This window comes from Falco biarmicus, chromosome 18 (genome assembly GCF_023638135.1).
Source record: "Falco biarmicus isolate bFalBia1 chromosome 18, bFalBia1.pri, whole genome shotgun sequence".
NCBI lineage: Eukaryota > Metazoa > Chordata > Aves > Falconiformes > Falconidae > Falco > Falco biarmicus.
Window position 1 is genome coordinate 4,845,378 of NC_079305.1, and position 12,492 is coordinate 4,857,869.

The window sequence follows — 12,492 nt, forward strand, 5'->3', positions numbered from 1 at the left end:
CAACTTAGGGAAGGTGTCCCACGTTTGTCCATGTCTTCAGGTATTGTTGTGAAATATAGCAAGCCAAACAGGCTAAATGGAAAGAAGTAAAAATTCCCTTTGCCTGTTGCTGGAAAGGCAGCAAAAATTTTGTATTGCTTTATAGTACTTAAAGCTTGTCTGACCTTCCCTGCCCCTTCAGTGAGCATCCCCAGTGGGCCGCATCTCTCCTGTTTACCAGAGGAGCACGCTGACTTCCTAGTGCCTTTCAGAAGTGAAATACCCAGCTGTTAATGATGCCTGAGATTAAGTGGAAGCCAATTTTTATGGAGTTCAGGCTTAGAAATTTCTTGCTGCTTTATAAACTTCACAGGCATGAAATATTTTAAGATTGAGTTTTCATTCATTTCTAGTGAAGGGGAAATAAGTATCTTGGGACTGCACAGGAGAAGAAAGAAGAAAGTAGTAGGCATGAATGTTTTCTATTTTCAAATTAATGTTTTTCTGACTAGCTCTTTCAAATGATTCCTAATGCCTTTTAACCCAGGCTTGGAGTATATTTCCTCTCCCCGAGGTTCTCATGCAAGGGTAGCTGCAGGTAGGACAAACATCCCAAGTGTATAAAATGACGTGTCAGGTTTACAAGGCTTCTTGGCGTCTTGTACTGATGTACCTTCAAGCTTTGTCTGAAGGGCAACACTGCCCAACTCCACCTGTGCCCAGGCAATTACAAAACTGGTAGCAGGCTAAGAAAAATTCCCATCTTTACTCCTGGCTAGCCTTGATTATTCCCTTAGATACTTTGTCAGCTCTTTAGGTGTGACTGATTCCTACCCCAGGAAAGGGGTAAGCATCCTTTTTGATAGACAACAAGCAAATTTGAAGTAGACAGCAGCAACATTGCACTGCAGATAATTTAGCAAGGTTATCTTTGGGAAACTGCATAAAATAAGCAAGATATCTGTCCGATGTAATACACGCTTCTGTTTGTGAGTGTTAAGAAAGGCAAGACTTCCAGGTTTGTAGCTGCTTCACTTGCTTCCCAGAAGGACAGGGTGGCAAAGGGGACCATCTCCCATTTGTGAGCTGTGAAATTTATTCCCCTCTCTTTCTTTTCTCCTCCTTCCAGGCTGTAATGGCTTGAGCTTAGCTTTTGGGGGGAGGGGGCTGCTGCAGCATGACCCACGTGCAAGGAGATGCCTGCTGGACAGAACCGCGGCAGCAGCGGCTGGAACAGGCTGAATTCAGTGGGGCATTTGATTAGTTCCTGTCATACGTGCATAGTTCTGCCTGTTTGACTTGATTGGGGGCCTACCAGGGTGCTTCAGAATGGTTTCAAGGGCACTGAGATGTTAGATCAGGAGACATTTTTACTGTATGTTATACTATAAAATTCCAGATAAACATTCTGGGTGAAAAAGGCAGAAGAGACAAGGTTTCAGGGGGAGGCGTTAAGTTCTTGCAAACACCACAGTGGGTGGGTAATTCTTATAACGCAATGCACTATGACCTAATCAGCTTTTAGAGTTTAATTAGTGGCGATATATTATTGTCAAAGTAATTAAAGCTTTGCCTTGATTAAAAATGGGATTGTTTAATTAAAAGAAAAGGTTTGGTTAACCTTAGCTTTATGCCCAAGTACGATAGCCTGTATCAGCTAATTTTCTGTATCTTTCCCCTTCAGGATTGAAAGTTCGAGAGGTTTTCATCAACGTGACGAGACAGCAGGTGGAAGATTTTCATGGGCCAGAAGATTACTGGTGTCAATGTGTTGCGTGGAGCCATCTAGGGACCTCGAAGAGTAGGAAGGCATCTGTCCGCATAGCGTGTGAGTAGAGTAAATGTTCTGCTATTCCAGGTTTTGTAAGGTATGGAAACACACTGTTCCTTTAGGATTAAATATAAATGGATACTGGTAAGGTAGTGCTGTCTTTGCAGGCCCTCCCTATGACTTGCTGTAGGAGTATTGTGGGAAGCATGCGTGTTTTGGGGGTTTTTCAGAGCTCTCTTTTATTTTAATGTGTATTGATTGATTTGCATTTACACTCGGTAAATCTGTTTCAGAGAATCTGGATTGTGCACAGTGTCACAACAGTGCAATATAATAGAAAAGGTTAATGCAAATTGAAAATCCCCTTAGAAGTGCCCTTTTGTTCCCATTTGATCTAAAAAAAAAAAAAAAAGAAAAACTATTTGACCATGTTTGCCTGCTACACTTCGTTTAAAAAAAAAAAAGGCAAGAATACATTAGAAGCTTTTGTCATATAGTATTTTAAATCTGGCTTTCAATATCGAAACATATCGCTGGTCTTCAGGTATGATAAGCTGTGGGGGAAATGAGATAAAAGTAGGAAAAATAGAATAATTCCAATCAGTAGAGGAAAAAATATCTTCCCTCCTTTTTCTGAGGACATGAGATCCAAACATCCTAAACAGAACTAAGACTGCTTCAGAAACACCGTCATTCCTCAATGGAACTAAGCATACGTTCTTTAGAAAAGAATAATTTTAAATGCTGTTCATGTAGGCATTTACAAGAGCCACTAGTGAAGATAGAAGAATTGTTCATAAGCAAGGCAGGTAGTCTTCCACTTCTTTAACTATGTAGCTGATGTGAAATCTACATCAGATGGTGGAATCTGTCATTCAGACAAGTTAACGTGGCTTCGGAAAAATTTCCTTCTTGTAACAAGGTGAAAGTATTATTGCCTCATCCTTGGACTGGAAAACTGGACAACAGCTTTTCAAAATCAGCCCATAATATTGCCTGTGTCATAATGAAGAAACGACCAGCCCAGCATGTGCTTCCCATGTTGGACATCACACAGGATCAGCCCTTCTGGTGTGGGAAGACAGCTGACAGCAGTCCTCTTTGGGAACCTCTGGGTGGTGGGGTTGCTCCATCTCACTGCCAACCCCATTGTGACCGAAGGTTACTGGAGGGAGACAGAGGTGGATTTGAGGCTGGTGTATGTTCCCAGGTGCTAACATCTGCTTTTTCATATCCTTCCACCAGGCCTTGTGCTTTGACTTCAGAGCCAGTTGCATGTGACATCTGGTATTAAAAACTGGACCCTATATAGTTACGCTGTGCTGTTAAGCTACTTACGATTCTATGTGCCTGCTGCTTGCCATAATGGGATTCGAAAGGAATTCCACTGTGCAGAACTGTGAATTACTCAGTTAAAATGTACGTCTTTCTAGTCACACCAAACAGGGATGGTCATTATTACCAGCAGTGGTTCTGAAGAAGGCCACGTGGTTACGGTAGCTGCCGTCGCTGTTGGCTTAGGGGGCACCATTACTTGCTACTTTACACAAAGGGAGTAACTCTGGTCTTTTAGGCTGACAAATGTTTAAGTAACAGCACTGTAGGTTAATTAGAGTTACGAGGGAAGGGGGGTTATTTGGTTTTATCTGTTCGAGCATAGGAGACTCATTCCAGAATTTTTAATACAGTGGGGAGCAGAGGACAACCGTTGTCCTCAGAGGAAGCTTTCAGACTCTGTTATCTCTGTTCTTCAAATCTGAAATAGTGTGCTGGAGTGTTACAACTCACAATCAACAGATCGTTATTGGAAAGACGCAAAAAATGGAAAATGCAATAAATGCCATCATAGCAGAAGGGACATAAAAAAGACAGAACCCAAATACAATTGTTACTATGAGGCTGTGGAGATACTCAAAGCCTCATCCAATTTTTACCTTGCAATTAGATCTGCTACATTTTTATAGCAGAATCAGAGCCTGAAACCATCTTTTTGCACTAGCAGAGAATTCAGGAAATTACTTCCCCCCAGTCTGTTGTGAACCCTTTTCCTTTAAATCACCAGTTCAGGTCTTTAAAGAACTTGTCCAAGGAAATGATGGCAACAACCTGCAAAGAACTGGGAGAAATACTTCTTGAAGGAGATGAGGGGGTGGAGGAGTGGGTCGGGGAAGTTCAAGCAAGAAACTCTGAATGGTAACTGTATCAGGTAGTGTTCTAGCAATTCTTGATAAATCTTTCTAAAATTATGCTCTTTTAAGAGGGTAACTTAAAATAAACATTAGAGGTAAGTAATAGGACAATGTAGCAACTCCTTGATTTTATAAATGACAGATCTTTTTGTTGGCTGACTTAGTTTAAATGTGTAAATATGTGTAAATTCAATTTTTTTATTTTACTGCATTAACTGTCATAACACTGAATGAGCTAATAATTCCCCTGTATTACTAAGCTGCAAAGGACTATTATTCTGAATTGAATTTTTATTGACTTTTCTCTGCACTGTGATTTCCCAACCCCATAATATGGCAATACGAGTAAAAATCAGAATGAGCAGAAGCAGGTGGAGCAGTGTGCTGGGACTTTTAAACCCATCGCTGTGGTACCGGTTCTTCCGCAAACCACTTCCCCAGCTGCCATCCATAACGGCAGACATCACATTAACCTAGCGGGCGCTCCAGAGAGCGCTCTTCATTTCTGCTTTATGTACGGTGCTGAGCGGGGCTCAATGTTTCACCTGAGAACTGCGTTCCTGTACTGGCCATTTGCTCTGCTACTTCTACTTGAAGCCTTGTTGGTTTGGGTTTTTTTAATGAAAAGAACAGCAATTCTCGAGTGCAGAGATGATGGGACTTGTTAGTACCCCAGGCAGAAAAAAATCGTAGCTGCCAACCATCACCTGTAAACTTCCCGCACTGTTCCCAGGGCAGAGCGTTTCATGGACCTCTGTCATCCTGCCCGTGCTGAACACCCCGGCTACTTAATCTGGGGCGTGGATTTCGGTGTGAGGGAATACCTGTAGAGGACCAGAGATGAGAATGTGTAGGTCTAACCCGTGATGACACACAGAAGCCATAACTTTTCACAGCACCTATCACTGTGATGCATGCTGTGGTAGTATCGACTTTTTTATTCTTTTTTTTTTTTTTTTTTTTTTTTTTTTTGGTGTGTGCTTAAAGCATAGAGTTTCTGAATTGTGAGTCAAGTCCAAAGCATTTCAGCACTTTATATTTCTCTGAAAAAGCAGGTAAGTATTTCTTTATGATAGAGTGGAATGCAGAGAAAATGAGAAGATGGATCTTACTCCATTTTTCATCCTAATAAAGGCATTTGTAGGCACAACTGCAGCCTGACTGTTAATGAATGACTTTTTAAATAGAGTACTGGAAAAGATATTGGTTATCTCTGAGGAAAAAAAAAAAACAACATTAGCAAGGAATCATAAAAAGGAGAATACATGCACCGTGTGCATCTTTCTCCAGTGACCAGCTTGCTAAAATAAGTCTTAATGTATTTTGTAAAATATATTGAAGTGTAACTGATTCAGAGCCTCTGCTGTTTAAGGGGTTTTATTTCATGAAATGTAACCAATGGAGAAAATTAAATCAGTAAATTCACACTGTGGAATCTGAGACACTGTTTGAAGAAAATGAGTATGTCCAATGGAAACTTCCTAACTCTCAAAGCACGCGTAGCGAGTAGCAAGCAAAACTTTACATATTCCTGGTGTACCTGGGGTAGGTCAGTGGCATCGGACACAGGTTTCCTTTTTGTGTCTGTTCTGGTTTGCCCAGGCACTTGTACACAGGAGCGCTGTGGCCACACCAGTGTGACTCTGAGACAATTCACCCTGTTTTTACCCGGAATGCCTGGCTGGGCCGCCTATCTGAAACGAAGCGATCTTGTGATCGGCCAGTTCGGCACGTGTGGAATGGCTCAGCCCTTCCTTTCCTTCCCCTACAGCGTGCAGTGCGTCGGCGATCTAAACGAAACACCTAGCTTAGAATGTTGTATAAAATACCCTGGCACTCTTCTGAAGTAGCATACACCAGGAAAATTTTTCACCCAGTCTGGGGTTCATTCAGCTGGCCCTAACAGCACCCTGACAGCGCCACGTGGTTGTTCTTGCATTTAATTCTCCTGTTCTGGAAAGGCAGGAGCTGGAGGGATGGAATGTACAACTGCAGCCACTGAGGCTGTGGGTTCTGAAATTGTCTCTGTAGTCACACGCACATCGTTTCTAAAGGTGCAGAAATGGAAACGCAGCTAAAGATGATGGAGTGCCCCAGCCTCTCGCCTAGGGAAGAATGCGTAGCTCTCCGTTGCCCATCGCTTTCTGCACACACTTAAGAGGAGAATATGGCAAAGCGGGATGGCTGCTCGATTCTGCAGCCTGTGTAGTATTGCTTGGGGAGTAACGGCTTCTGGAGGTATAATGAATTATTGCATTAAACTCTGCAGATTTACGGAAAAACTTTGAGCAAGACCCCCAAGGGAAGGAGGTTCCTATCGAAGGGATGATCGTTCTCCACTGTCGGCCACCCGAGGGAGTCCCTGCAGCTGAGGTGAGGCTTCGGGCAAGTCACTGCTGGTGGCTGATGCCTCCGGGCTGGTGACAAGCCAGCAGGGAAGCAAAAGGGCTTTGCTAACATGTGGTTTTCAAGCTCCTGTGTTGGTTACCGTGTTCTTCTCTCACAGCCTGCTTTAAATACAGGTTTTTTTGATGATATGTTTTAAAGAAGTATAGCTTATTATCAGAATTCAGGAATGTTTGCTGAAAAAAATCCTAGTTTTGATACAATTTGCAAGTTTTATGTTTACAAACCAAAAACAGATTGTTACTTATTTTCTCAGAAATTACTTTTCTCATTGAAAGATGAAACAAATTAAAACTGAAAATATTATGATAAATCATTGCTGGAGAGAGAAAATCGGCTGCAAATAATAATTTGGGGTTTTTTTGCTTAGCTCTAAACACGCTTTTTGTCAAGAGAGCGGAATCTTAACAGGAAACTAATAGGGATGCCTTAAAATGATAATAGCCAGACTATTCTTGGAGGAAGTGGGTTGTGTTTAAAAAATCTGCTAGGGAGGCATTAAAGAAAAAAATAATCTGGTAGAAGCTAGCATGGCATCACACTGTTCTTACCCATCAAAAGCAGACCGGTGGTGGCAGTCTGGAGCCAGTGCTGCCATGGCAAGGCTGAGACCTGTAGTTCCAATCTCCTGCGTACCTGGGTGTGCTGCAGTCACCACGTGCAGGCTGCAGTGCAGCCCCGGGAACACTGTGCCTGTTCCTAATTGCACACTGCAGCGTGCTCGTCAGCATGTGCTGATGAGTAAGAGAAATAGTATCACTCAGAGGTTATTTTTGCCCCTTATTTCCACAATTGCTGTGGAATGTTCTGATTGAAGGAACAAAAAAAGTAGGGAAAAATAAGCTCCAAATGTGTCCTTTCATTTAAGGAGAAGCATGTTGAGCAGATGCCATTGAAAATAAAAAGAGGAGAAATGCAGCAAACTAGGGTGCTAAAGCCACTGAAAATCAGGTAAAAGTGTTAAAGACCAAAAGGAAAATGAGTTAGAAGTAAGAATGGTGAGCAGATGAATTTGCTTCTAGGCATCTAATGTGCATTACTCTTGTCACTCAGATTTCTGCACCTATGCATTATTTTTATTCCTGTGTTACTCGAAAAATGGATACTGCGTTACAGAGAATTGCCAACATTATTGAAATTTGTATTTTGGTAAATATATCTATTTTGTCGACGACAAATTTCCAAAAGTGTAATTGCCTAAACATCCTTGGTCTGTGAAGGATTCCCTGCCCATGCTCTCTGCAGAAGGGATGGTAATCACTGCCTGTGGAGATTCCCCAAAGCCACCAGCTGGCAACCTCGGTGACCTTTTTCTCTCGAACGCTGTACGTTGCTAAACGAGGTTTTCTGAATGCATGTCCCCCCAGATTGCCAGCGTATCCTCTCTCAGATAAGTTTGCTATCTCTCTGGTAAAACCTTCCGCTATGCTTATTCCTTTCACCCTGGTTAACGTTGTTCCACAAAACTAGACAGACTTTATAGTAAAAGAAGTGAATGTTTACTACTAAAATGCCCCAAATCAAGAGCAGAGTTGTAGGAAAAAGGCTGGAAACAAGCAGTTACGAAGTGAAATGAGGTGTGATATGGCCACTGCTGGACTGCAAAAGATCTCTTAGCTGTGGAAATGTATCTGCCCTGCAGCCCTGGCGGTGTGTCAGCCTTGGGAGCTGGCAGCCCAGTTTTCATGGGGGAACTCTGCCTTGTCCAGCACCTTCATATTCTGGTCGTCTTCCTCTTCTTTCCCTTCCCCTTTCACCCACCACCGTTTAATTTTCTTCTGTTCAGTTGCCTAATCTACTCTCTCAAAGTTTTATAGGCTCAAGTACCACTTGTGTCTTGCATTGCACTGTATGGTCACTGAAGGAATGTTCCTTGATGTGATAAGGATCCTAGTACCTTCCTTAGGAGATTTGAGTGCATTTTTCTACATTGACTGTTTTCATGGTCTGAAGAGCATGCTACCGTGTCTGTCAGTTTGGGTTTCTTGCTAATTCTAAAAATACAGCATTTAAAGGTGAGCTAAAAGTGGAAAAACTGTATAAAATCTGTTTTCTTTGAGACCTGAAGAAGCAAATAATGATATGTACACTTCTACCCAACAAGTCTGGTTTGCTGAACTGATTGCATACATTTTGACTGTTTTCCAATTTCTGTATAGTTAAGTAGCCAAAAATGCTGTCTTTGTTGGAATTCAGCCATTTGGGGAAAAAATGGTAATTCTCAGTCAGCACTGCTTGGTTTTTACTGAGAATTTTAGAATTATTCAAAATACACGGCTTTACACTCAATGTTTAAACAGGATATCTGTCTTTTGTGAAAGTTAGGAATTGTATCCAATGAAAAACTGACATTTTAATTGCTTTCTACAGATAAAAATTGTGGAGTTCTCAATAAACCCTGATTTACTGATGTTGATTTGTAAAATTGTTATTGCTGCTAATAAAGCCTGTAAATCTTAACAGGTCATATTTGCTTTGGACAATTAAATTTCACATAAAGGCTCAGGATACAAGGCTAATTCTGTGTTCATCAAGGTAAACAGTCTACTGGAAATAATTCAGTGTTTCAGAAACTGGGTACCAGATTCAAATAAGTAACGGTTCTGGTCTGTGGCAGTAAGCTTGAGGTTATAAACTCTTTTTGTTGTTTTCAAGTTAAAAATGACCTGTTCTGTAGAACATGTGGATGAGAAATAACTGAGATAGCCAGCAAGTCTTGCTCAATAATTGTTTTGTGGGTACTGAGAAGTGTAGACCCTGTGCTGGCAACAAATCTATGGTTCTGATCCAAGAACTGATTTCATTAGAGTTTGGATGAAGCCCTAGATGAAAACATAAGGCTTGAAATAACTACGGACAAAGAAGCTCGTCTTCTGTTTCATTAGATGCAAAATAGATGCTAATTGTGGCATTGTTTTTTGTTTGTTTGTCTGTTTAATCCATTCTCTGCCTGGACCTGGAAATGCAAACTGAAAACAAAATGGATAGGAGACTCCAGCCCCTTTAATGTTATCATGCCAATATTTGTCTGAATCCCTTGGGAAGATTTTGATTATTCTATCAAGTGCAGAAGTTCAGGAACATTATTTTCCTGAAGAGCACACATTTCCTGTGCTTGCCATAGTCACAAGTTAATCTAGCGATTTATTTCTGACAGTGGCTATGACTGACTGATACAGTCAAACCTCTAATCATGCACTGCAGCTTAATAAGAGACAGACACTTTACAACTGGAATGAAATTTCAGATTCAGCCCAATTATTTATGTGAGTCTGCCCCATTACCAAGAATATAAATCTTCATCTCTGGAATTGTTTTTCTGCATCTTAGAGGTGCTGAAGATTTCTTAAATCCAAGGATAGAAGCATTAAAAGTAAATGTTCTTAATGAAAAATCCTGTCCTTAGTCCTACAAGATGTGGAAAGCAGGGATATTTTTTAGTGATGGCTGACAAAATAGTATCTTCAGAATCGCCAGGAATGGGCGAGCCCTTCTTCCCCGCTATTCCTTTCCACATATCTAGTCACTTCTCAAATATTTCACCTAAGTGGCTTTAGTCACTGCTGGTGCTTGTTTAAAACTGCGTGAGTGGATCTCAGCAGTTCTTAGTAGGCAGAGGAACTCGTTACTAAATAGATCAGCGTTTCCCAGGCGTATTTATGCCATTATGTGCCATCAGTGGCAACCTCTTACCGCAGAAAAAAAGCATTTAACTGAGTAGCAGCATCTGAGAATTCCTGAGCTGTCATCACAGTAAGCGTTTTTGCCAGTGGTGCCTCTCAGTACTAATATTTTTATTTTTTATTTATTTTTGGGGTGGGACAGCAGGGATGAGACAGAGATCAAGACCACACCTCACAGAGAGGTTCTTTAAAGCAACTTGCTCTAGATCAAGTTTAATTTCATTGGGAGAAATTTCTGTTTCTACCATCTGTTCCAGAACAAGTAAGGTTTCTGTATCTCGTCACCAGTAGCAATGAAAATACGGAGATTAAGTTTGCTTATATGCATTAATTTCCACACACAATATGTATAAAAGGAGTTAGGAGGATACAGATTAAAGGTTTGGATCCACAGTTTAAATGTATCTAAACTGTATATGGCTTAAAACTTGGCTTGTGTAAATTAATTTACAAATAATGGAAGCTCATGTGACATTGTCAATGGTCTTTATACAGCTCAGTTTTAGTAAATAGTCTTTAAGCCAAATAGCACATTAGTGAAAGCAAACAAGGAAGATTACAAATAAAGAACGGCAGTGTTCTAATTCAGCTTTAATGTTGTACAGGCACAAATCGGGAGCACCAAATCCTGCTGAGGCAAGCACTGATTTTAATGCTGCCTTGAAATGCACTGTACTGTCTTGATTCATTTAGCAGCAAATTTCATTGCTTGTGTCATTGCTAGGTCTTAAGTAAAAGACATAAAGGAGCATCTCTCTTGATCTGCGTTCTTTTTCCAAGAATCTGATTACACAGTTCATGCAGCCAAAGTCCATCTCTTGTGCATGAAACACTGTTGAACGTACCTGATTTTACCGATAACGAAACCTCATGTGGGAACAGCAGTCAAGGAAACAGAGTAGCTGAGGTGTTCCCCGTTGTTTGACCCTCTCAAATCGTTCAGAAACCTTGGCAAATTCTGAAACTGCTTTGAATTCTGTATGGGCGGGACAGGCCCCTTACCTCTGAATGGGGTAAGACCTCATACCATCTCTTGGAGCACCATGGCTCAGCTCCTGGAACGTGCTGCCTTTCAGTTTATGTGCAGGTCCAGGTCAGCCGCCCTCACGCTGTAGCCCACCCTGTAGTTCTGTCTCTGCAGCCTTTGTCTGCAGGTTTCCAGCTCCAGAGTTTGCCTCTGCAAAGAAGGGAACGTGAGAAAATTGTGCACATCTCTGCTTTGCAAGGTTGCTGAGGGGCTGGGGCGTTCTGGGTGCATTGCTACAGCAGTAAGAGTAAGAAAACCCAAATCCTGATGCTAGGCAAACTGGAAAAAGGTTTAAAATCCTCTTGTTATGCATTCACATGGCAAGCGAAACAGAGCTGGTGAGCAGCTGTGCTTGCAGGCATCAGCACCCAACCCAAATAAATGCTGGATTTTCTTTTTTATTTTGCTGTTTAACTCATAAAAAACTGAATTTAAGTAGAGCATCTGATAATTCCCTGCTGTGGCAAATGTTGATTTAAATATAACAGAGTCTCTGCTGGCACAGGCTTGATGGGACCGGAGCCATTTCTTTCACTATTGATGCAGAGTTGGCCAAGGGAAGAGTCAGTTCTGGCTTTCAGTCCCACAACAGATTCTCCGCATAGATATGTTTATTAATTGTATGCAATAGAGGCCTCATTTAGCTTGGAGTGTATGCAGAGAGGCAGTTGCGGCACGGTGTACAAATCAGCTAAACTCCCTGATGAATCCTCGTCTGCTGGTCATTTTTGTTGGGCTGCCAGGTGGGTGCCTTGGGCTTGGATCTCTGGGCCCAGTTCCTGTATTGCCAAGACTGTTTCACTCCGTGGATATCAGAGAAAGTATTTCTGATTTTCATTGGCATGATGAAAATGAGAGGAAAGGGAGGGCTCAGTTCTCCGCTCGGGAAACATGGAGTTGAATACTGAGTTTGCCAGAACATCTTTAGCCTTGCTGCTGCTGATTATCTGCATCTTTTCACAAGACTAACCTTGCTCATTATACACAGCTTGCTGTTTTGGGAACGTTTTGAAGAAGTTTGTGAAGGGAAGAATGGCTTCTCTCTATTAAAAAGACATTTTTAAAAGCGGCGCATTTGACAGTGACATAATACATGATGCATTTCTTCAAGCTGCGCTACCTGCTGGCCCGCCTTTGCGGTAGCCTTCCTTCACATGCCAGCGTCTGTTCCTGGAAACCTTTGCTGCAGCTTGCAGGGTCTGCGCAGAGCAGCTTAGCTGAGGTGAGGTGCACCAGCCTGTCCAGTCCTCGCGGCACGCTGGGCTCGCGCACGGCATGCGCTGGGCTCTGTGGCTCGGACAGCCCATCGCTCGGATACCGCTGCAGGTCCTAGTGGGCAGCCAGCCCCATGGACGACTGGCCTCAGGTGCTATGAAAAGTGCTTTGTTATTGAGGTACAATGCTTGATTTATATTATTTTTTCCCAGTGTACAGTGC

At 42.0% G+C, this 12,492-nt stretch overlaps 1 protein-coding gene across 2 annotated transcripts in view; it reads left to right on the forward strand.

The window, feature by feature from the left end:
- The window catches only part of UNC5D (unc-5 netrin receptor D), a 168,496-nt gene that overhangs the window by 84,333 nt on the left and 71,671 nt on the right, over nt 1–12,492 (forward strand). For both annotated transcript variants that reach the window (XM_056321718.1, XM_056321720.1), the window contains exons 3-4: nt 1,664–1,807; nt 6,209–6,312. In XM_056321718.1, the coding sequence (XP_056177693.1) occupies nt 1,664–1,807; nt 6,209–6,312 (248 nt within the window). The remainder of the gene's footprint in view (nt 1–1,663; nt 1,808–6,208; nt 6,313–12,492) is intronic.